The 24,000-nt window shown below is 49.8% G+C and overlaps 1 protein-coding gene across 12 annotated transcripts in view; it reads left to right on the top strand.

Annotated features, from left to right (window-relative positions):
* The window catches only part of satb1b (SATB homeobox 1b), a 53,833-nt gene that overhangs the window by 18,527 nt on the left and 11,306 nt on the right, over window positions 1-24,000 (top strand). For 4 of the 12 annotated variants that reach the window (XM_062538749.1, XM_062538752.1, XM_062538751.1 and 1 more), the window contains exons 5-11: window positions 567-690; window positions 5,813-5,924; window positions 6,838-6,915; window positions 9,933-10,384; window positions 12,995-13,288; window positions 15,797-15,868; window positions 16,443-16,616. In XM_062538749.1, coding sequence (XP_062394733.1) covers window positions 567-690; window positions 5,813-5,924; window positions 6,838-6,915; window positions 9,933-10,384; window positions 12,995-13,288; window positions 15,797-15,868; window positions 16,443-16,616 — 1,306 coding nt within the window. The remainder of the gene's footprint in view (window positions 1-566; window positions 691-5,812; window positions 5,925-6,837; window positions 6,916-9,932; window positions 10,385-12,994; window positions 13,289-15,796; window positions 15,869-16,442; window positions 16,617-24,000) is intronic. The other 8 variants (XM_062538754.1, XM_062538759.1, XM_062538760.1 and 5 more) reach the window with 8 other exon arrangements.

Raw genomic sequence — 24,000 nt, forward strand, 5'->3', positions numbered from 1 at the left:
ATTTTTTTTATCCAGCGTGCCACAAAAATCTAGCCGGTAACACCTTAAATTGTTTCACCAAGCACATCAAGCCAGGAAGGTAGAAGTAACATGAAATAATAGTCGCCACATGCAGCTGATGTATAATTCATGCCTCAATACAGCAGATGTGTTGTATAAAGTAATTAACTAATCAGAACAATCAGGAGAGAGAGAGAAAGAGGGGGAGAGAGAGAGAGTGAGAGAATGGGAGAGAGAGAGAGGGGGGAAAGAGAGAGTGGATGAGAGAGAGAGAGAGAGAATGAGAGTGAGAGAGAGCAATCTCCAGATGCATCTGCTTGATGCGCCAAATGAAATCTGTCTGTCTTAGAGGGGCGCTTGCAGCAGAGAGAGCAAGGCCCACTGCTCACTCACTTACTCTTCTCTCTCTCTCTCTCTCCTCCCCTCCCCTCCTTTTCTCCCACCCTCTCTCCATCCACGTCTCTATCCCTCCCAATCTCTCTCTCTCTCTCTCTCTTTCTCTGCCCTTACCATCCCTCTCTCCTTTTTCCTCCCCTTCTCTCTCCTCCTCCTATCTCCTCCTGCAGTTGTCCTAAACTGGAAGATTTGCCGCCCGAGCAGTGGACCCACTCTACAGTAAGAAATGCCCTCAAGGAGTTACTCAAAGACATGAACCAGAGCTCTTTGGCAAAAGAATGTCCCTTATCACAGGTGCTGGAGCCTTCCACAACCCCTCTCCCCCTCCCTGCCCCCCCCCCCCCCCCCCCCACAAACCAACCCCCCCTCTCCAAAAACCATACTGTTGCCAAGACTGCAGTGTCCCTTTTCAAATGCCCAGAGTTTGATAGAGTGGAAATAAGGAGAATTGCCATAGAATTTCAAAATCAATGCCCATTGTCATCCCTATAGATGAACGCATTCCTCTCTTTTTAAACCCACTTCTTTTTTCCCCTTTCTTTCTTTCTTTCTTTCATTTTTTTCTGTTTTTTTTCTTTTGCCGCAGCAGCAGTAGTGTTGATGAATGTAAGTTATTGTTAGTGGAGAAACAATGGGCTAACTGGCGTAATCTTGATTATTTCTTTCAGGGCTGGGGAAGTGCAGATTTGTGTCACCAGATGTCTGTTTTTCCATGAAGTAATCTAGTCACCCTGCAGACATATTTCTGAACACTTCTCTCTCCCCACCTTCCCTCCACCATCACAGCTTCACAAACACACACACACACACACAGACACACACACTGACACACACACACACACACACACACACACACACACACACACACACACACACACAGACACACAGACACACACTAAGAAAACGCCAGCCAAAAAGAGCATTTGTGCACCTAATCTCCATACATCTTGGCGTATATAAATACCAGCGTTTGCGTCTGTGCAAGTGGAGCTAGGATTGTGAAGTGGATGGGGGAGCTCAGTGTGGGTGTGTGTGGGTGTGTGCGTGTGTGTGTGTGTGTGTGTGCGCGTGTGTGTCTCTACCTGGAGGCCAGGGCGAGTTTTGGAGTTTGAGCGGGGAGAGTTTAGCGGCTCTGATGGCGCTAACGGTCCCAGGGTGGTGGTAAGCCAGCGCGGAGGCTGGGCCTTCCCACATCTCTCTCTAATCACTCTGTTTACAGTCCATATGCGAGGCATTCCCACTGTGCTTAGACCAGGGAGGGGCTGATCATCTCCAACAGCCTGTAGGATACACAAACACACGGTCACAAACGCACACACACACACACACACACACACACACACACACACACACACACACACACACACTCACTCTAAGAATAGACACACAGAAAGGCAAGAGGACACACACACACACACACACACACACAGACCAATGCACTCTTCCACACATAGCCTCAAGGACATGAAAAGGTGCAGACACACACACACACTCCCGTGCACACGCACACACATACACACAAACACACACACATGCTGAACCACCGGTAGGGTGGGCTCAGCAGGAGCCAGTACTGAGAGCATTTCATTCATATGCTTTTGGTGTTCCGATCCGCTTTTTGGCTCTGGTTTCAGACCTCCCACTGCCTCACGAGATGGTGACAGACACTTTGCTATACTTGCGGATTAGCCCGTAGACTGGTGTCAAATTAGCACATTTAAAAACACACGCCGCATACTTTTGCTGCAACGCGAGTGTGGCTGTTACCATTTTGATATGTTTTGGCTCACCGAGGCATCCATATTAAGTTACAGCGTGACACCTGATGTTGATCTCAGGTGCGATGCCGCTTCGACATGCGGTCGTTCTGCTCGCTTGTGTTGTGGTATGTCGTCCCCGTGGGGCGGAGGTCGGGGCAGGAAGGCTAGGCTCTGTTAGCAAGGCTAGGCTAACTGCTGAGCAAAGGCCGGTGGGGCCCTGTGTGGTTAGCAGGTGAGCCGTCATGGCATCCCGCATGGACTAGGAAACCAAGGGAGGCGCAAAGAAAAGCCTCATTTAAGGAGGTTTGGGGGTGATTGGCATCTTTTATAGGATTAGTGTCTCCTTGATATTCAGGTCTCTAATCCTTGTTTTTTTTTCTCTCTCCCTGCTTTTTGGGAAGAGAGGTTAACAAATGGAGAATTACACCACGTTGGTGGGGAGGCTCGAAGGAAGGGGTGGGGTGGGGAGGGTAGGGGAGGGGAGGGGGGACGATCCCGAATGTAGACCTATTGTCCGTCGTCTTGTTGAACATTTCGGTTTATTCTTTGGCTCTGCAAAGTCACTCTTTGTGCGTTGTGCGTGCCAATACCCCAAAAGACTCTGTTAGTAAAAAAGAAAAGAGAGAATGTATTCTGCTTGGGTATTGTTCCCCATGGAATATCATTTAACTGCCTACCAGAGATGGATTTCTTGCATAATGTGGAAGCGAAGTAGAGATGATGGTGGTGGGGTGGGGGGGTGTTGGGGGATGGTGTTTGAGAAAAAAAGTAAATTGTTTTGCCAGGTTGGATGCGGAGGATAATGCAGGCCCCGCCTCCTCATCAGGAGTCTTTCATGGCGTGTGTGTCTCCCTGTGATCTGCCTTTAACCCCTGTCTGCTCGGCAGCCACGGCAACAAAAGAACTCCCCACCCACCCAGTGGCCTTGAAACAGCAGCTGTTTAGTTGCATAGCAGCAAATAGCCATCAAAATGCCATCTTTGTGGGCTGAGCTGGGAGACTGTCAGAAGCTGAAGTAAGACTGTGTGTGGGTCTCTCTCCCTCTCTCTCTCTCTCTCTCTGTTGTCCTCCTCCCCTCTTCCACCAGCATAGCACTCCACACCACTCGCTTTCTCTCTCCGAAGTGTTGCCCCTATTGGTTCCAAAATGGGCTGTAATTAAGATGTGTGGTGAAGGAAAGGGAGAGTGGGGCGTTGAAAGTAACCTATTTGTCCCACATAATAAGAACATGATATTGTGCGAGTTGGTTGCGTAGAGATTGAGAGAGAGAGAGAGAGAGAGAGAGAGAGAGAGAGAGAGAGAAAGGGAGAGAGGGGAGGGGGTGCATGAGGAAGGGCAAGAAAGAGAGTGATGAGTCGAAGGGGTGAGGGACCAAAGCTCGCAGGCACCACCAGCTTTGGATCAGTGCATTTTCATGCGCCTCTCCCATGACGGAAAGTAGAATAGATTGTTTGGGTCGATAGTGCCTTGCGAGACTTCCTGGGCACGCTGATAAGGCAGCCGAGATGGTTATCATTTAAAGGGGCCTCGCCTCGCCTCGCCGTGCCTCATCCCATTACCTGTTGATGGCTGCTGGCAGCGGCGTGGGGGCCCTCTCTCGGCACCGCCCTCCTCCTCCTCGTTTTTTATCAGCCTGGACGGGGGTTTCGGCGGATGCCGCTGCAAATGCCAAACTGCGCGGTGGCAGAGGAGGAGGACGAGGCCGCGGTGATGTATGGGGCGCGATGTGTGATTAATGAAGAGTGTTTATCGCAACATCTGTGTCACGTCGGCGGCTCTGGCAGAGCAGAGCAGGGAGAGAGAGAGAAGGGTGGAGGGGGTAAAGTGGTGTGTGCGCACGCGTGTGTTTGTGTGTGTGTGTGTTTGGGGGGGACTGAGGATTGTGACTTCTCTGGGCCCCATGGAGCGTCACAGATGAAGACCCCGGCAAGAGAGCCATCCTGGCTGGCTCGCCAGATCACGTCTGATCCTTCAGACCTGAGCAGAGATAACGGCTCAAAAATCCACAAGCTTTTAGACAACATTCTCATTTGCACTTTTTAGCCAGGGCTTTTATCTGTTGGTGAGTCTGTAGGCTCAGCTATTCATTCCATATCTCAAGTATAAGTGTGTGTGTGGGTGTACGTGTAGGAGGGGGGTGGGGTGGGGGGTTGACGTTTAAAACATTTTTGGATGATGATAGGGTGATGTGTGGTCGATCAGGCCACCTGATGTTCTTCAGACTAACTGGCAGAGGCCTCCTATCTGATTCACCATCTTCTGCCCGTAGGTTTGCCAGAGGCTCTTATCACACCAGCCGCCGAGTACACTTTGCATGCTCTTCATTTATCCAGGCGACACACGCGCCATAAAGGTTAATTACGGCTCTCAAGCAAAAAGACAGGCACTGCCGTGTCTCTCTCTCAGTGACCAAGTGTTCCATCCTTCCAGACTACTGTTGTAGTACATTGTGACAGAAGCTGTACAGGGAAATCATCCTCGGCGTCAAAGACCGGGTGCAAACCCACTGAGCAACGCTAGCATTCGTTTGGTTTCAAGGCCGTTTTGCGAGATACAGAGCTATCTTCACTCTCGCCTGACGGTTAGCGCTTCTGAGTCTAAGGAACTGGTAAAAGCGCAGTGTAAACGACTGTTTTGCACGAATACGTTAGGCGTTAGTTCGTGCTGAGACAGAGTCTGCTGCTAGCTCCTTGGCTTTCTCGCTCGCTGCCGCTACTGCCACGTCTGCCGGTTCTCTCGGCGAGGTTGATGCGCAGCCAGAAGGTTCCGCCGTGTCCCCAAGTGCTCATATTATGGGGATGATGAAGCTGGCGTACCTGTAATTTGAAAACAGATGGTTTCATCTTTTGAATATTTATAACAATCAAAACAATTTCTGCGCTATTCACCCCGAGGCCACTGAAGGTGTTAAGACTTCAGGTTTAATGAAAAGGACTCCTGCCTTTGTTTGTGAGGAATGCGCGGAAATATACTCCCTTTTTTGTTTTGGGGAAGAAAAAAAAAATGGAGGGGGGTGGTGGGGCATGGGTCTCATGTAGTCAGGGGGAGGTTTACACTTGCTGTGTGGCCTTACCTCTTTTAATGTTTTTTTTGTTTTTTACTCTTTTCTCCCTTTTCATTTTTTCCTCTAAAAAACAGATTGTGGAAATGTCTCAGATCAAAACATTGAGAGGGAAAAAACCCTCCAACACCAAAGCATCATCTGTTCCAATTCCCAGCCTTTAAAGATGCAGAAATCTGATACATGTGATCCCAGCATACTGTAATTCAAGACACAATTTAGCATTACACATGCAAACGTGTGGCACACAAGGCTGCTAATTCTGTTTGTTTTACCTGAACACAGGTTTTTTTTTGTTTCATGCTCTGTGGCATTTGGTATAAAGGGACACATTCATTTCTTTATTTTCGTCTGATTTGTTTTTTCATTAAGGCCTATGCATGAGTGATTTGTAATGCTGACAGCCGTTGTGCACTAGTATTCAACACAGAGACACGCACACACACACACACACACGCACACACAGACACACTCACATTGACCATACCTCATAGTGCATGCTCCACAGATTTTGGGATACAGTACAGTAAATGTGTGTGGTGCTCCATTGTAGATTGTGAAAGGCCGTTTTCTCTGCCTCCCCCCTCTTTTTCAGAGTATGATTTCCTCCATTGTGAACAGCACTTACTATGCAAATGTGTCTGCGGCGAAGTGTCAGGAATTTGGGCGCTGGTATAAACATTTCAAGAAGACAAAAGATATGATGGGTAAGCAAAACCAAGTAGCGCCTATGTTACAGCAACACTTGTCCTGTCACACCTCCAATCAACACTGGAAATGAGTTGCGTGATTCACTTAGTGTGTATGTGGGTGTGCGTGTGTGTGTGTGTGTGTGTGTGTGTGTGTGTGTGTCTGTGTGTGTGTTCGCGTATGTTTTCAATATTAGAGGTGTGTATGTGTGTGTGTGTGTGTGTGTGTGTGTGTGTGTGTGTGTGTGTGTGAGGGAGTGTGTGTGTTTGTTTGTTTGTGTCCCCTTGCATGCTTTAGGGGAACTAATTTGAGCAGGTTCCACATCAAGCCAAGTTTGTTGTGTTCTAAACAATTGTATGTTATAAGTTTTGTTTTTATATGAATGTATTTATTTCTCTCTTGTCATTGAATGCCACAGTGTAAGTAGACAAACAGGCAAAACGATGAAATGATCCCCTCCCAAAAAAGTGTCATTAACTGAAAAAGCAGTAAGAAAGTAAAAGTAGTAAAAAATGTAAAACTAATGGTTGTATGACAACATGACTGGCCTTAAAAGGAAAGTTGCAGCAACAGAAGAGGATATACTCTTGTTTTTTTTTATATATTTTATGTTATCACCAGCAGTTTTGTGAACTAATCATTCAGGAAGTGAGTGATAGCAACTTGTGGTATTAGTGGTGCCCTCCCAGTGCCAGTAGCATATCTTCCCCATCCGCTGCACACCCTAACACACCCAAACATATAAACACACACACACACACACACAATGGTGCATGGAGCCACTAACACAATATTCTTGTCTTTCTTTCCGCACCTGTGTTTGTGTATGGCTGTGTATTTGTGTGTACGCCTCTTTGCGTGCATGCGTGTGTGTGTGTGTGTGTGTGTGTGTGTGTGTGTGTGTTTGTGTGTGTGTGTGTGACTGCGCAGTCATGCGCCAACCCTCCCAGCTGGAGGGCTACCTGGGGACGTGTGTCCTCCACGACAGCCCGCGTGGCACCACAGTAGGTACGTCACGTGTCGCTCCCCCTCCCCTCTTCCCCCGCCACACTCCTCACCCCCTCCCCCACACCCCACGCCCCTCCCGGGCCAAACCGCATGTACGCCCCGCAAGCTGGCACCCCCAAGTGCCTGTTGCCCCCGGCGACTCTCAGGGCTCCCTTCATATTCACGTGCGGAAGCAGCGGGCGAGCAGGGATGGGTTCTCCGCGCTCCCCCCAAACTGGCAGTGCTCATGTGTGTGTGTGTATGTGTGTGTGTGAGTGTGACTTGCATCCCCCCCACCCCTGCAGTACCGGTCAAGAGAGAAGATCTTCATCTTCAGCATGTCTAGCGCTCTTACACACTTCTAAACACACACACACACAGTCACACACACACACACACACACACACACACACACACACACACACACACACACACACACAGGTATCTTTTTCTCTCTCTCATGCACACACACATACACACACATACACACACATTGAAATGCTTTTATTTGGATCCGAAAGTCAGCCAAGGGAAACAAGATCCAAATACTCTGGCGCTCACACAGACAGGCACTCTTTCTAACTTTAGTTCTCTAAACCTGTCCGCTGTCCGTATTGTGGCGGTTCAGTCACTCTTTTATGTTTTTTTTTTTTGCACGCTGTGAGGAAAGAAATACAGAGAGAGGAGGGTGGATGAAAAAAAACAAGCGGTAGTTATTGTTTGCTGTGTCTTTCTTTTCTCAACTCTCTTGTGTGGAGTGGAGTGAGTGAGTGGCCTGTGAAAGGTAGGCCTCTTAAGAGAGGAGGCAGCCCTGGAGAGCGGTGGCTCCAGTGAAAGAGCTCCCTGGCTGGGTCCACGCAGGGCTGGGCAGGCCTCCCACTGCTGGAGGCTGGGCAAGTATGAGGGCCCACTCACCGAGAGATACTGTAGAGAGAGAGAGAGCGAAAGAGAGAGAGAGAGCGGGAAAGAGAAGGAGCGAGAGAGATAGAGAGAAAGCGAGGGAGAAATGGAGTCAGTGTAGCTGTGGGTTTTACCGTAGCCCCCTTCCTTCCGCTGTCTTTCCCATTCCCTCTCTTCCTCTCTCCCTCTCTCTTTCAGAAGCCTCGCTGTCTTTACATATCAGTCTTGTCACTGTCTTTGGCATCTCTCTCTCTCTCTCTTTCGTCTCTCTCCCTCCCTCTCTCTCTCTCTCTCTCCCTCCCTCTCTCTCTCTCTCTCTCTCTCTCTCTCTCTCTCTCTATCTCCCTCCCGCACTCGGTGCGATGCGGCGGCTCAGCCCGGTCCCGGCCGGCCCACATCCTCGTCTCCCCATTGTGCCGCTAATCTCGGCCTCTTTGTGCCAGATTCCACACAAGGGCTCCCCCGTCCCCCCGTTCCTCCGCACGCCTTCGCCAGTGCCTGCGCCCCTCTCTCTCTCCCTCTCCCTCTCTCTCTCTGTCCCTGTCCCTCTCTCTCTCCCATGTTTTTTTCTCTCTCTCCCTCTCTTTCTCTCTCTCTCTCTCTCTTGCCTTTTCAATTTACATGGAAATGGTGTGTGTGCCCCCCAGCAGTTTTCGCGACACGGAGGAGAAAAAGGGGAGAAAGACAAGCGAGGAAAAAGAAGCGAAAGAGAAGAAAGGGCTCACGGTTAGCATCAGAGTGAGGGAATGAGGCGGATTATGGGGGAGCTTTGATTATTACCAAGTTTTTTTGTTTTCGGAGGAGACTGAAAGAAACAGCTTTGCTTGGTTTTTTGCTGCTCTCCCGACAGTTAAGACATATGCGCGTAATACTTGCGATTATTGTACGTATTTTTTTGGAGGGAGTCCACACACTTAATCTCTTCTTTATCTCTTATTGATTTTTGTTTTTGATGATTTTCCAACATGCCTGTTTGTGGTCTTTAGAATCCCTGTGCTACATTGTAGTTTGCCTTGAGTTGGGATTATTTTCTTTTGCCTACTAGTAGGTGTCATACATACATACAATTTTCTCAGCATTTAAATGTGTTTTTTTTAATTTATTCTTAATTTATTTTATTTTTTTGCTGGAAATCTAGAACAGTTTCTAGTTGTCCCCAATTCCTGAGCCCCTGATTAAATGTCAAATGGTGTTTGTGTACACCTTTTAGTATTTTTGGCTCTTTAAACTGGGTCCATTTAAACGCATGATGTTACCATTTGCACAGGCAGTGATATTTATAACTATCAGGAGACTCAAAAAGCCACTGTATCCTTCCTGTCCTGTCAAGCCTAGCCTATATAGGAGGCCAAGGCTGGGAGTGCAGCTCAACAGTCCTTTGCCCGCGTTATATTTAGACTTTCCCAAAATTTCATATTGGCCAGCTTGCGTACCTTGTTTTAGAATTAAGAGCATAAAGGCCGATTCAGGTTTATCAGCCCTGCCCCCCATTTGAAGCATCCTCTCCCTCTGCCTGCCACTATACGATGGAGTTTACACAGGCTTGTTGTTATAACTCACATGATTCGGCCACGGACATTATAAACTAATTTCACAAGCTGCCAAGTTCTGGAGATAGAGGTCGCAACACTGGGGCCCTTTTATTTGCTGCTGGAACAGACGAGAGTTTTACAGTCGCCATGCTGGAACACTGGACACGGCATTTGTTCTGTGTGGTGACACATCACCAGTCGCCGCTCTAGTTATGGTTTAGCCAGCGACAAAATGTCTGTCTCTGCAAAAATAATGTGTCGCCATAGTTTCAGACAATTGTTTCAGGAAATATTTTGATGTGGCAGCAGGTATTATCTGTTGCGGTATTGTTTTGTTTTTAGGTCGTATGTGTTCGAGCTGATCTCGCCGTCATTGTCATACGTCTTTAAGTGATTGTTTTTAGAACAGTGACGCTGCTGTCTAGATTAGCCCCAAAAATGTGCAAAGTGTGCAGCAGGCTGCGTTTTGCCAGTCACAAAGACGTGACCAAACAATGCTGCCCCTGGTGACGACGACTGACCGCCCTGACCCCAAAACAATGTGTCGTGAAGAAAACGCAACAGGAAGACACTGACGCACACACGCCTTGTTTGTTCTCGTTGCAGCAGAGATGGACGGCCTGTCGGAGCTGTCTCCGCCGGGCCCCAACCACATGAGCTTCAGCCAGCAGCCCATCCCTGGCAGCACAGCCGAGCAGTCGCCCTCGCCCGTCACGCTGCCCCACAGCGGGCAGGCGCCCGGCCGTGCCCAGCTCCCCGGCCTGCACCCGGGCCTGGTGTCCACGCCCATCAGCCCGCAGCTGGTCAACCAGCAGATCGTCATGGCACAGATCCTCAACCAGCAGTACGCCGTCAACCGCCTGCTGGCCCAGCAGTCGCTCAGCCAGCAGTACCTGAACCACCCGCCCGTCAACCGCTCGCTCAACAAGCCGCTCGACGCCCAGGTCACGTCCAACACCGAGGTGTCGTCCGACATCTACCAGTGGGTGCGCGACGAACTGAAGAGGGCCGGCATCTCGCAGGCTGTGTTCGCCCGAGTGGCCTTCAACAGAACCCAGGTAAGGGACAAGAAATAACTCTGGTGTAAATAAAAGGTGTTCATTTGTAATCAATATTTTTTAACTACATGTACTAGTGTAATCATCATTTGTTACTTTAGTTTAGTTTAATTTAGTAAGACTTCGGTTTTCAAACTGAAACAGTTCTAGGGTTCTAAGTTAACGTGTACCTGTTAACCCAATTCTTGTGCGCTCCAAGCACGGCGCTCCATAAACCTCGAAAAATGATAGTTGCCTCATTATATAAGTGTATTGAATGTATTAATTGAGAAAGTATAGTGTTCCATAGGTGCAAGAAGTATCTTTACAGTGTTCATGTCACCGCACGTATGGTTTATCAAGATCGTAGCCCAACACCCCTCCCTCTTTTTGGGAACAAACAAACAAGTGGCCCAGTGGGATGCATCACCAATGTGTTTCCGTTTAGTCAGCAAGAAGGGCAGATTGTTGTCATGACAAACAGTGGACTGAGACTGTAAGGCATTCTGGGTAGACGTGGGTGGCGTCCTATTGGGAGCTCCATTGTCTCCGGTTTAATAATGGCCTCTATGAAATCACCATCAACTTAAATGAAGTCAGCACTTCACATTTGAACGTCAAACACGAAACGCACATGCTGTTGCATTTTTGCTTATAAGGAGGCAGGCAGAATTGATAGGCACATTTCATTGTTTTTTTCGCTGCACTGTTTCACTGCCAACCCGTAAGGATCCGCGATTCCGCGTGCAAGACAAGGCGGACTTGCTGACATGCACCCAGGTCGGAGCCAGGCCTGCCATTACTGGCGAGGGCAATTATTAGAACAATCCCGCCTTTAGTCTCCTGCTGAGACTCGAGCGCCATGACAACTGTTTACCCTCATCAGGTGAGACAAAGAGAGAGAACTACCTGGCAGGGTGCCACAGCAAGCAGAGGGTGGGGGGTGGGGATGGCGGCAGGCAAGGGAGCAGGCTTGGTCATGGACCGCAGCGGGCAAAAAAAACACAAAAAGAACCCATGTGATTTGAGTTTTGGGAGAGGAGGCCCGAGTGAGAGAGAGAGATAGAGAGAGAGAGAGAGAGAAAGAGATAATGTCTGAAGACAAGCAGCGCACTTTGTGGGGGGAGGTTCGCAGCAAACCTCATTACTGCCTCCGCTGCTTTGAAGTTTTGTGTGAAACTGATAAAAATCTATTGGAATCAGTGAATGTGTGTGTGTGTTCGCCTGTGTGCGTACATGCAAGTGTGTGTGTGTGTGTGTGTGTGTGTGTGTGTGTGTGTGTGTGTGTGTGTGTGTGTATGTGTGTGCATATGTGTGTGTCAAGTGGAGGGAGCAGACAGTCATGTTTTTGTGCAAATTGGCAGCCTCTCCCATTTATCTGTGCGGTAAAGAATTTGTGATGTGCTTTTTTTTCTCTTTTTTTTGGAGAGCTCTTGTAATATTTATTGTGCGTTCCTCTGATGCATTTTAATGAACAGAGCTTGTAACGACATGTTGAGGCGTTGACTTTTTGCCGGCTTGGTGGCCTTGGTGATGATCCTGGAACAAGACAGGGGGTGGGGTGGGGTGGAGTGGGGTAGGGGTAGGGGTAGGGGTAGGAGTAGGGGTGAGGTAATGCAGTAAGCCTCCTTAGGAGCAAATATAAGACCCATGACCTGTGGATCTGCATACCATTATCCGTATTAACTGGCTCTACAAATTGCATGTGATCCGATTCGCTATATCAAGTGTATTAATCCTCATTTATTTCGCATTGGACCACAGCAACTTAAGTTTTGAACAGAGAGCGATTGTGAAATACCTTCTCAAGTGTGTGTTTAACTTTCTGTTGAAACGCTTAATCTCTTGAATCCCAGCAGCACAATGAGGAAAAGTGAATATTGATCTGTTGGAGCAGTGAATAAAATGAAAGGGATTGAGATGAGTGTACTAATGAGGCCTACTCTCACAGCGTGAAGAGTGGGGCGGTGGGTTTATGTGCTGGACAAATCAGTTGACACACTGTCTGTCACTCACACACACACACACACACACACACACACACACACACACACACACACACATGCACACATCATAGACACATAGACTGACATCGGAAGTCCCTGCATGTAGTTTTTGCCCTGGAGCAAGTTCACCATATTTGCATTTACTGTACCTTCAACCTCCTTTACTGTAAGTCGTAGTTGCTAGCTAACTAGCCCTGCTCTGAGATTGCCCACAAATCCCTCAGTGGTTGGTTAAGCTCTCAGAACCCCCTAAAAGCTTTCCTCGTGTTAAGAAAACAACACAAGAGCTTACAATCGTAGTAGATGATTTAGATGGCATTGAAAATGTATTTCATTAAAAAAGAGAACAGCGTTGGCTCTGCGTAGACCGTTGTGTTGTTTGAGGAAGACATTGCTACCTCAGACTGCATCCTTTCCGCCATACAGTGCTGCTGCTCTGACAGGAAAAAACGTTCTGTCTTCTATACTCTACCTCTTTTATTCATGCTTCTTTTCTCTGTTGCCTTTACTCCCTCCCCCTCTCTCTCTCTCTCTCTCTCTCTCTCCCTCCCTCTCTCATTCTTTCTTTCTCTCTCTCTGTCTCTCTTTCTTTCTCTCTCTCCCTCTCCCTCCCTCCATCTCTCAGGGCCTGCTATCAGAGATCCTGCGTAAGGAGGAGGACCCCAAGACGGCCTCCCAGTCCCTGCTGGTCAACCTGCGCGCCATGCAGAACTTCCTGCAGCTGCCCGAGGCCGAGCGCGACCGCATCTACCAGGAGGAGCGCGAGAGGAGCCTGACGGCCGCCTCGGCCATGGGGCCGGCGCCGCTCATCAGCACCCCGCCCGCCCGGCCCGTGCAGGTACTCCACGACGGCGACGCCCCACTTCCACGCTCAGAGCAAAGCTATATGATCAGCAGCTCACCCGTCTGGCCGCTGAAGGTACACAGCATCACCTCAACGCTCATCTCAGACCCATCAGTGTCATCTGCACCCCACCCTGCCAGCATTCACACCACAGTTCACCACAGTAGATATTAGATGCCGGCATGCGACTCAGACTCACTTTCACACTTACCAAGACCTGTACCAGTTGGCTAGCGGACGACGCCCGCAAACTCTCTGAAAGAACAGTCAGATACAGTAATGAAGTCCCACTGAGCAGAAATATAATATTGTGGAACCCATTAAAAGGAGTCCTTGAAAATTGAATCAGGAACTTTTTAACCTTTTTAATTATCAACTACAGTACATGAGCAAACAGTGGTATGGCTGATCATAGTTTCCATGGCGTTTTCTAAGAACACCTCAACGCTAATCAGATCTATTATCTTCTGATTACGTTATGTCAATCCAAACCTACAAAGCTGAAAAATATACATAATATCCTTCAAAGCCACAAATAAGAAAAAAAGATCTAACATTCTCCCCGCTGATTCTCATAATATGCTCATTATTATCGATAATGTATACAAATATTATTGACGATATTTGTTATCATTAGATATAAAATATTTTCATGTGAGTAAGAGCTATTGAAACGAAAGCTGCATGGTTTTGAAAGGACTCGGTGACACTGTCGTGGTGAAGTGTCCGAGCTGTGTGTTGCGTGCTGTGTGTGTGTGTGTGTGTGTGTGTGTGTGTGTGTGTGTGTGTGTGTCCCTGGCAGAACGGCTCCTGGTGACTAACTGAACTATTGTCCATTTCCTCTCCTGGTGGTACAGGAAGAGAGAGCTGTGTGCGCTGACAAAAAAAAAAAGCACCCCCCCCCCCCCCTCTTGGGTGACTAAAGCTCAAAACACCCGCTCAAGTTCCTCCCTCGCGCCAACTGCCACCCACTTTACCTCGCTCATCCCGTAAATCACCAGCAGCCCAGCGTTTTCAGCAGGGGCCCGAGCCGAGAGATGTGGTAACACCTCTCTCTCTTTCTCTCTTTCTCTCTCTCTCTCTCTCTCTCTCTCTCTCTCTCTCTGTGTCTCTCCCTCCACGGAAGCCCACTTAAAGTGCAGTTGAGTGCATCTTTGGTGGAGGGGAGACAAAGCGGCTCTGTGTGTTTGCTCTGCTGAAGAAGGGGCTTTCAGTGGGGATAAAGAGCCTCACGGTGCCACTGCGCCTTGGACAGACAGACAGGGCCCCATCACACAGGGACGGCAGCGGAGGGAGAGAGAGAGAGAGAGAGGGAGGGAAGGAGAGAGAGAAGGGGGAGAAGGGGATGAAGAAGAGAAGACAGACCAAAGAAAAATGAGAAAAAAAGAGGAAAGAAGGAAGGAAGAAAGTCATGGTGGTTTTTTTTATCCCTGTCAAGAGAGCGGCAGAGCCGTCAGACCCTAAAACTGCCTCGTCTGTCTGAACCCTGCTAGACAGTCAATCAGTCTTGGATGGAGGCATCCGCCATGATTTACACAGCACTTCGTCATGCCGCTGACAGATCCCGCAATTATGGCAAACATACGCCCCGCGTGTGGGCCACTCGACGCTTCCTCCGCCGCCAGAGGAAGAGGTGCCCGGACCCCACGCCCAGGGCACCATTTGCATGGGCCACGCCTCCTCCCACGATGCATTGCGTCGACCTCCCGCAGCCATTCCCAGGTGTCGAATCTGCCACTTTGTAAGGCCGTCGTTCCACGCCGAAGAGCGCTCGCCTCGCCTTTCTACTCCGACGCATGTAGCGTAGCGCCTGTTTATTGTTCTTGAACTCTAAAGAAGAGTGAGTGAGCGAGAGAGGAGACAGGGCAAGGTGCGATACAAGAGAGGACATTAAGTTCTTGGCTGGAGGATTTGATGCATGCCAGTGCTTCGCTCTGACAGACCCACAGCGATGGTGTTGTGACGAGCCTGTCCCATAAATCAAGCAGGGTGGCAATCGTGAAAGGGCTGGGAGGGGTTTTATGACTGTCATAAAAGCAGATGTGGAGGTATGTTTCCCACATATGTAAATGGAGCATCGGATGACTTGTGCAAGTTTGTGCACGTCACCCCCCCCCCCACACACACACACACACACACACACACACACACACACTCACATACACCCACACACCACACAAACCACACACACACACGCGCGCACACACACCCTTAACAATTAGATCTGGTCACAAAATAACTTGCTGCAGACACTCGTGCTTTGTGAGCCAATTATACCTTTCACTGGGTGAATAAATGAGGGGTATTTAGTTTTGTTGAAAATGTGGCAAGGCCTCTTTATCCAGAGGTGTTTTCCTCTAACATGTCAAAGCAAAAGCGTGCTTATTATGTTTTCCTTTTTTTGAGACTGATGAGGCACTACTGAGGGAGCAAATGATTTAGGGAAAAAGCTTTTTCCGAACCGCTCCTCTTTTTTTTTTTTTTACCAGACTTGAACATTCGCAGAAGTCGTGGTATGAAACTGGTTATATATAAGATTTGATGTGAAAAGTAAGCCTGTTGGTGTGTGTGTGTGTGTTTCAGCCGAGGAGAGAGGAATGTAACAATGTGAGACCCGAAGACTGGAACCCGAGAATTCCTGTAGGAATCTCACCTGTGAGTAAATCACCCAGCCGCGTGACCAATAGGGTAAAAATCTCACTCACATCAGTTGAAGTCACTTTTTTCTAAGATGTTAAGTATGTAATTTTTCCTGTCACATTTCTAATGTTGACATTGAGAATAGCTACTCATAACTATGTTACTAACACATATGAAGAGTTCAGATGCAAAACCCTCTGTCTGACCATTTTTCTTTTAAATGGCCATTTTTTATCAGGTTCCTATAGGTTTGTGCTTACAAATCTATACTTTAGACTAAGAAGAGAGTGGTACTTAGCGGGTTTTGAAGCTAAATTATTTGATTAACAGATACTATGTGTGGAGAGCATTCACTCACCATCGTTATCTCATTTTTGACGGTGGTGGCATTTAGAGGGTATTGCATCTGAACTCTTCTTTATGCTTATGTTTACTACATATACGTATACGTTTCCAGACGTTTATCTTTTGTACTTGATGTATGAAAAAATATGCTCAAAGCATTTTGCATATACAATGGTCTTGCATTCCTATACATGTTTTTTGGAAAAAAATGTAACCCGACGAATGTTTGTCTGTGTTCGTAAAGCGTGCTTATCCCTCCCAGGTGAAGTCCTCACCTCTGCCCACTGAGTGGAACGGGAAGTCGGAGAGCTGCGTGCTCAACATCACTTCCTCCATCTACGACGAGATCCAGCAGGAGATGAAACGCGCCAAGGTGTCCCAGGCCATGTTCGCCAAGGTGGCCGCCTCCAAAAGCCAGGCAAGTGCATGCTAATTTCTCTGTCCACTAGCCTCCACACGCAGTTCAGTGAACATGACTCCATTCAGGACCAGTCCTAATGACAGTTTACAAATCAGTAGTAACGGTTATCTTGGGTAGAACGGCGAAAAGTTCAGGGGTCTTCAGCTAGTGCTTCAGCAGCTTCAACGCTCCCAGAATAAGCAGCACCAGCAGTAGATAAGATGTTGTTCAAGTAAAAACTCAAATAAACACACAAATAGTACATCAATTGATATACAATCAAACCGTAACACAAGCAAGATAAAAGCAACACAGAAATACTCAGAATTCTAACTAATAAATGCAGTCTAATAGGACAAATATGAGGTGGGCATGCAGCATAATCATCTGAAGGACAGAGCAGTGGTAGAGCTGGGGTGGTGGTGGTGGGTATTTGTTTGGCAAGCTGTGCTGGCAAACTGGAATGCCAGGGGACTGGTGTAGATGGACCACCTTAACTCAGAGAGCCACTCTGGTTGGTTCTGGTGGATCAGCTGAGCGTCAGCTGTTGTGCTAAACAGCAGGCAGATCGCTGTGGCCTACCAGAACTGCTGCATATTGTTCATAAAGAAAACCATTTCCCCTCCCACTAAGTAGCGGCTGCGGATCTGTAGATGACTTGACTCCCAATCTGAACTGTTTATTTTTTGAAAGGCCATTAGAAAACATACTACCTCTGTTGCTTTTGACTTGTCTTGTTATCTGAGGAAAGAGAAAAGCAGAGTTTTCCCTAGTCAAACAATTGCTCCTTTTTCCCCAATGCGGCCCCCACTCCAGCCATCCACTATTAGTTTGCCAAAACTATCCAACATTTGCATTAAGCAAACATCAAACGCCGGCCCTCGCACAGATAGAAATTACTTTGGAGAAGAGGCTCATTGTTAAGCCTGTCAGTCTGTGCCTCGTGAGGTAATTTACTGCCATAATGACACATGTCTCCTTTATTGTGGGTTGGTGAACACCAGGCAGTGTTTCAACACAAAACAGGCCTGTTTATATTAGCTGGGTTTGAAGCTGCCTTTCTGCAACGTAGGTGCTGTTATCTTGTGCCGAGAATAACACACAGCTGAATGACGTTTTGTGTCGGCGAAATTGCCGACTGTTTAACTGTATTAAAAGTAATTAAAGAAACGCGAAGCAAGCCCATTATTAAAGGTTTCATATATCCATGTGCTCAGTTGAAGATTTTCTGAATTGTATTTGATGGAGGGGGGAGAGCAAAAAAAAGATTAAAAGGCCTAAATTATCTGAAAATATCAGTGGGTTTTCGCTGATTATGCTGATTATAGTTCCTGATACCTTTGTTTTACCAAATTGCAGTTTGATGCACAAACCACTGTTTTTGTCAAAGGAGTTCAAAGACTAGCGAAAGAGGGAGTGGAATGGGTTGCGAGCGTGTTGGAGAAACGGAGCGAAGGCGCGTCGAGAGAGAGAGAGAGAGAGAGAGAGAGAGAGAGAGAGAGAGACAGGGGAGGAGGGTTGGGGGAGGAGGGGGAGGAGGCCGATGCATTAATTGTGAAGGGGTCCTTTTAGCGTTTTGTAAGAAAGTGTCATCTTGGAGGAGCTGCGGCTGGTCGGGTTGTGTGTGTGTGTGTGTGTGTGTGTGTGTGTGAGGGGAGCCTCCTCTCCAGGCCTCCTTCCCCACCACCGCCACTGTTGCCGCGGCTCCTGTCGCCGTGGCGGCGGTGGCGGCCCTCATTCATGGCTGGTGTGAATGTGAATTGAGCAGCCGATAAGAACTGTGCTAATTACGCAGCTGAAAAGGGGGCCTGGGAGAGCACTTATCTCCAGCTCCATCTCGTAATGTGCGCTCCCCGGGCAGCTGGTCCCCCCCGCCAGCCCACACCCACCACACACACTCCCCCCCCCCCCCCACCCACCCGCCAAACCCTCCACTCCATCACCACACAGCCATCCACACACACACACACACACACACACAGACGCATACACTCCACCTCCAGCGGCAGCAGCCTCATCCAATCCCCAGCCCCGCCACTCCCCGCCACCCCTAGCCCGGGCTCCCAGGGGCCAGTGACTGGAGGTGCAGCCAGCGGTGGCGGCGGCGGAGGTGGCGGTGGTGGTGGTGGTGGCAGCTGCCCGCCTGCCTGCCTGCTGCGGGGGAGAGGAGGAGGTTTATGAGCAGGGCAGAGTGAGGGGGTGGGGACAACCGGGCTCAGCCTGGCCTGTAGCCTGCAGCAGGCTGGGTGGTGGAGGAGGTGGGGGTGGTGGCTGGAGGAGAGTTAGAGGGGGTTGGGGCGGGTGGCAGCCCTTGTGGGGCTGGCACGCGGCGTGTCCGATCGATTGGCATGGTGGTCGCAACCCCACCACCCCCACCCGCCCCAACCACCCCCCGGCCCACAAACCCACCCTCCTCCTTCCCCTCCTCTTCCTCCTCCTCCACCACCACCAAACCCCCATTGCACCGTAGCTCTGTGCAGGAATCCTCAACAGCAGCACCAGCTGCACAGCCAGAACCCCCCCCCCCCCCCAATCACCCCTCTCTACACCCACCCCAACCACACCCCACAACCACCCAGCCAGCCCCAGCCCCCTTTCTCCCTGCTCCTCCTGGAGAGAGCTGGCACCAGGGGCGAGAGCTTTGGCTGCAGAGCCGCTCGGCTACATGCTCCACCCGGCCCTGCCCCTAAGAGAGATGGAGAGACAGGCAGAGCGGAGGAGGAGAACGGGAGGGTGAGAGGAGGCGGAGGAAGAGAAGAGAAGGAGGAGAGGGAGAACAGAGAGATGGGCGGAGTAGAAGGAGGCGGGAGGTGTGTGGGGGGGGGGCACAGTTGTGGTCTCCTGGGTTTCGAAGACTGAGTAGGAGTTTGTGTGTGTGTGTGTGTGTGTGTGTGTGTGTGTGTGTATGTATATGTTCAGGGGGGCAAACTGGCATGTGTGTGTGTGTGTGTGTGTGTGTGTGTGTGTGTGTGTTCATGGGGGCAAACTGGCATGTGTGTTTGTGTGTGTGTGTGTGTGTGTGTGTGCGTGAGTGTATATGCGTGGGGGATGGGTGCTGGAACACAGCCATATCTTCGCCTCTCTGGGCTCATAACAGCAGCAGGCCTCTGTGCCAGGCTCTATCTGTTCTGTGGCACTTTCATATTCCGAGTAGCATTTCAATTACCTTGTCCTCCTGCACCAATATTCCGTTTAATGCAGCCGGCCCAATTGAAATTTCTCATTCACCATCCGCTGACACTTCCTATAGTACCGCACACCATGTTCAGGGGAAATGATCGAATTTTAAATATCTCCACTCCAGAAATCATAGAAGCTCTCGTTCAGATATCATCTGGGCAAATATGTGCATGTGTATTTGGCGGTGTTGTGTGTGTGTTGTGTGTGTGTGTGTGTGTGTGTGTGTGTGTGTGTGTGTGTGTGTGTGTGTATGTATAAAGCCACCATAAGAGGAAAAAAAACATCCCATCACACTCTCTTCATTTACAAATCAAACATTTACCTCATCCGTGACCGCACCCCCCTCCCCCTCCAGCCGCCTCCATTTAAGATGGTGTCAGAAGCACTCGTACTCGTCGGCATCCTCTTAAGAGAGCTGTCAGGCGAGCAGGTGGGGGCCTCACTCTGGCTGTCACCATCCGCTAGCGGAGAGAGGGAGAGAGAGAGAGAGAGAGAAAGAGCCGGAATAGAGACGTACGGCAGGAGTTAAAAGCAGACGACGAGTGGAACTCAAATGGAGGAGAGGAGATGAGATGAGGAAAGAGGAGAGGAGGAGAGAGGAGTGGAGGAAAGAGGAGGAGAGGGGAGAGAAGAGGGGAGGAGGAGGAGGAGGAGGAGAGGGATGCTGGTTGTAGTGGTCGGCCTGTTGGGTGGAGAGAGGTGGGGTGGGGTGCCTGGGATCAGAGTCCCTGCTGTCATGTCTCTGGCGCCCCTCCCGAGGCTCGCTGTGTGGACACTCAAAGCATCCAGGCTGACCAGTCTCTCACGGTCGGTGTCAGTCAGTCAGTCTATCTCCTTCTCTCTCTCTCTCTCCCTCTCCCTCTTCCTCTCTCTCTCTGCTCCTGTTACTCCCTCTTTAACCCCTTTTATAAACTCTCTCCTCATGTCTTTCACTCCATCTACACCTCCCACCGCCTTTTTTATTCCCTCTCTATCTCTATGTCCATTTTCCTTCTATCCCCCTCTCTCTCTCTCTCTCTCTCTCCCTCACTGAAAGAGGCTGTGGTAATTAGCAGGGCTCTAATGAGACAGAATGTCAGTGATCTGGTGTGCCTCTGCAGCACAGGGGGGCCAGGCATAGGGCTGGAGTGTGTGAGGGTGTGTGTGTGTGTGTGTGTGTGTGGGTGTGGGTGTGTGTGCAAGAGAGGAGGGTGGGGAGGGGTTGGTGTGTGCCATCTGTCACTGAGCGCCTGGCTCGCTGCTCTCTGGGGGGCCCGTACAGCGCCTCGCTGGATTGGAGAGAGTGTGAGCATCCGCGTGTGCATGTGTGTGTCTGTGTATGTGCGTGTGTGTGTGTGTGTGTGTGTTTGTGTCTGTCTGTGTAAGTGCGTGTGCGTCTGTGTGTGTGTGTGTGTGTGTATGTACGTCCGCGTGCGCGTGCACTCACAATCCGGTTTGATCACTGGACCCTTCCCCAGCTCACCTAAAACGTCTCTCTCCACTTCTCCATTCTGAGTCTCACTTCCTCCTATTCATACACTTCACTGAACCCACCCTACATCCACCCACATCCACAAACACACACACACACACACACACACACACACACACACACACACACACAGATCCATCCTCCACGGCACTAATGTGATCTCCCAACCATGCGCACGTCCCACATTCAGCAGTCCCGGCTGTCTCCCATGCTGGCCCAGAGACTCAGGCTTTATCAGAGTGGACGGGCAGATGTTTCACACATTAGCCTTTTGTGCACCCGTTCCCCGACTCCCCCCTCCCTCATACCCCACCCACCCCTGAGCGGGAGGGGCCTGTGGCCGCTCAGGGAGATGATGCTTCGGTCGAAGCTGCCCTGTCCTTCTGTTCGGCTCACCCTGGTCCAGGTTAAAAAAGCTTCCCACAGAGATGCCCACCGTCGTTCGACTGTGCGGATGCTGTTCAGTGAGAGCCTGGCACCGCCATGCTTTTTTTTTAAATCCATCAAATTGCTTCCCCCCCCCCCCCTCTCTGTACTTTCCTTTAAGAGTCCCAAAGTTTTTTTTTTTTTTTCGTGATGACGGGAGTGTTGTTTCACCTCAGAGAATTTTACTTTTATTACGGCTTTGTGGTGACACGACAATTCTGGAATAAATGGACCGTGGCAAAGAGCTAAATTATTTTTTCTTTATTGTGGTCTGTTTTAGAATTGTTTGTTTACTGAAATGGATTCATCCCTCCTTTCCCCTGGGCCTCTCTGTGGCAGCGGCAGCAGCAGGCGGATTGGAAGGGAAGCGTTTCTGAGAGGGGGAGAAAGGCCATGACTGTTTATTAATTGATTTATTTATTTATCTGGTTGCCTGGTTATTAGGTTGCCTGGGAAACAGCTGCAGCTCCCTGTATTATTAAAGACACAATTTTCTTGAACTGCAGACCCAGATGTCTGAATAATTAATTTAGCGTATGAATTATCGCACAAAAGGCAGTCGACCACCCCACCCCCCCACCCCCCACCCTTCTCAAACACACACACACACACACACACACACACACACACACACACACACACCCTACCACCCCCTCTGCCATCCTTTGAAACGAGCCTTTTTCTTATTGTTTAATGGACGGGACAATTTTGCACCAGAGTTTCCTCCCCTGTGTTTTTTGCCAGTGCCCCCCCCCCCCCGATTCTACGCCTCCTCCACCCTCACCACTCCCTCTCCCCTCCCCTTGCTGAGCACCTCCTCCACCCCTCCCTCCACCCCTCCCTCCTCTCCTCCTCCTCTCCTCCTCCCCTGGCATGGCTGTGGTTGCACTGAGCATGCCTGTGCATTTCTGCTCTCTCTCATTCCTCCATCTGTCTCCCTCTGCTCTCAGGCCTCTCTGCTCCTCCTCGGTCCCTCCCTCCATCCCTCCATCCCTTCCTCTCTCCCTCTCCAGCCCTGTGGCTCTCTCCTGCCTCCCCCTCACTCTCTCACTCTGTTACTTCATATCCTTCCTGCCCCCTCTTTCTCTCTCTTTCTCTCTCTCTCTATCACGCTATCTTTTCTATCTGACACTTCTCCAGGTCTCCATCCATCCCTCTCTCTCTGATGTCCTCTCTATCTCTCTCTCCCACGCCCCCTCTCTCTTCCTCTCTCTTCTGCCCTCTCTCTCCCTCTCTCTCTCTCAGTCCCTCTCTTAACCTGGTCTCCTCTCATGCAGCATAAGCAGCAGCAGTAGCAGCAGCAGCAGCAATCGAGCCCTCCTGCCTGCCCCGCTTATCTCCGTCCCAGCGGTGCGGCGGGGGTCTGTGATACTCCTGCTCTCTCTCTCTCTCTCCCTCTCCCTCCCTCTCTCTCTCCCCCTCTCTTTTTTCCTTTCCACTCTCTCCCCCCCCCTTCACTGTCTCCTCTGACAGACCACACAGGGCTTGTTCTGAGGCCCATTCGCGCTAATCTGATCAGGCAGGCAAATACGCCGGGAAAAGCGGCTTTAATGATCCCCCTAATTACCTCAAGTCAATACCAACTGTATTATTAGACTCCGGGAAAATATTCCATTAGGGTGCCCCCCGTGGGACCCCCCCTGCACGTAGCGGTGTCACGCGCCGCGCGCCCCCACGCTTGTAATTAATTTTATTTACACACGCAGGAATGCACAAGGTCGCACCTGCAGCCCGGAGCCGCCTCGCCTCGCCTGGCCCGGCCCCCGGCTCGCCCGCCTAATCAGATCTGTCATAATTACCATTCTGCATGCTTCTGACACACGCCGAGAAATATTTCAATTTAACTGCAGCCTCTCCCTTGCTCTCTCGCTCTCCGTCTCTCTCACGCTCTCTCTCTCTCTCTCTCTCTCTCTCTCTCTCTCGCTTGCTGCTCTCTGTCTCTCTCTCTCGTTCTATCTTTTTGCTCTCTCTTTCTCTATGGCTCCCTCTGGTTTGTACACAAGGGCCCATAAGGCTCAGCCATGTGCATCCAGATGCAGGCAGCTGTGGTGCTGTGGACTCTGCAGTCTTTGGGTTGGGGAATGGCTGCTGTTTGGTCTTCCAGTGGCAACGCTTAGCCTAAAGATTTTTAGCGCTCCTTTTCTCTGGTTTTGCTACTATTATGTATAACGGGCCGCTCACCTCAGGAACGATAACTACAAAGATAACTGTAACTAATATGACATGAGCGTCCACACTGACATGGTAAATGTCTCCTTGTGTTGGTGAATGTGATGATGTGTATTTGAGGGATTGGTATTTTGGCTGTCAGCTTTTTATCTTCCT

The sequence above is a fragment of the Sardina pilchardus genome, chromosome 6 (genome assembly GCF_963854185.1).
Source record: "Sardina pilchardus chromosome 6, fSarPil1.1, whole genome shotgun sequence".
NCBI classification, from domain to species: Eukaryota; Metazoa; Chordata; class Actinopteri; order Clupeiformes; family Clupeidae; genus Sardina; species Sardina pilchardus.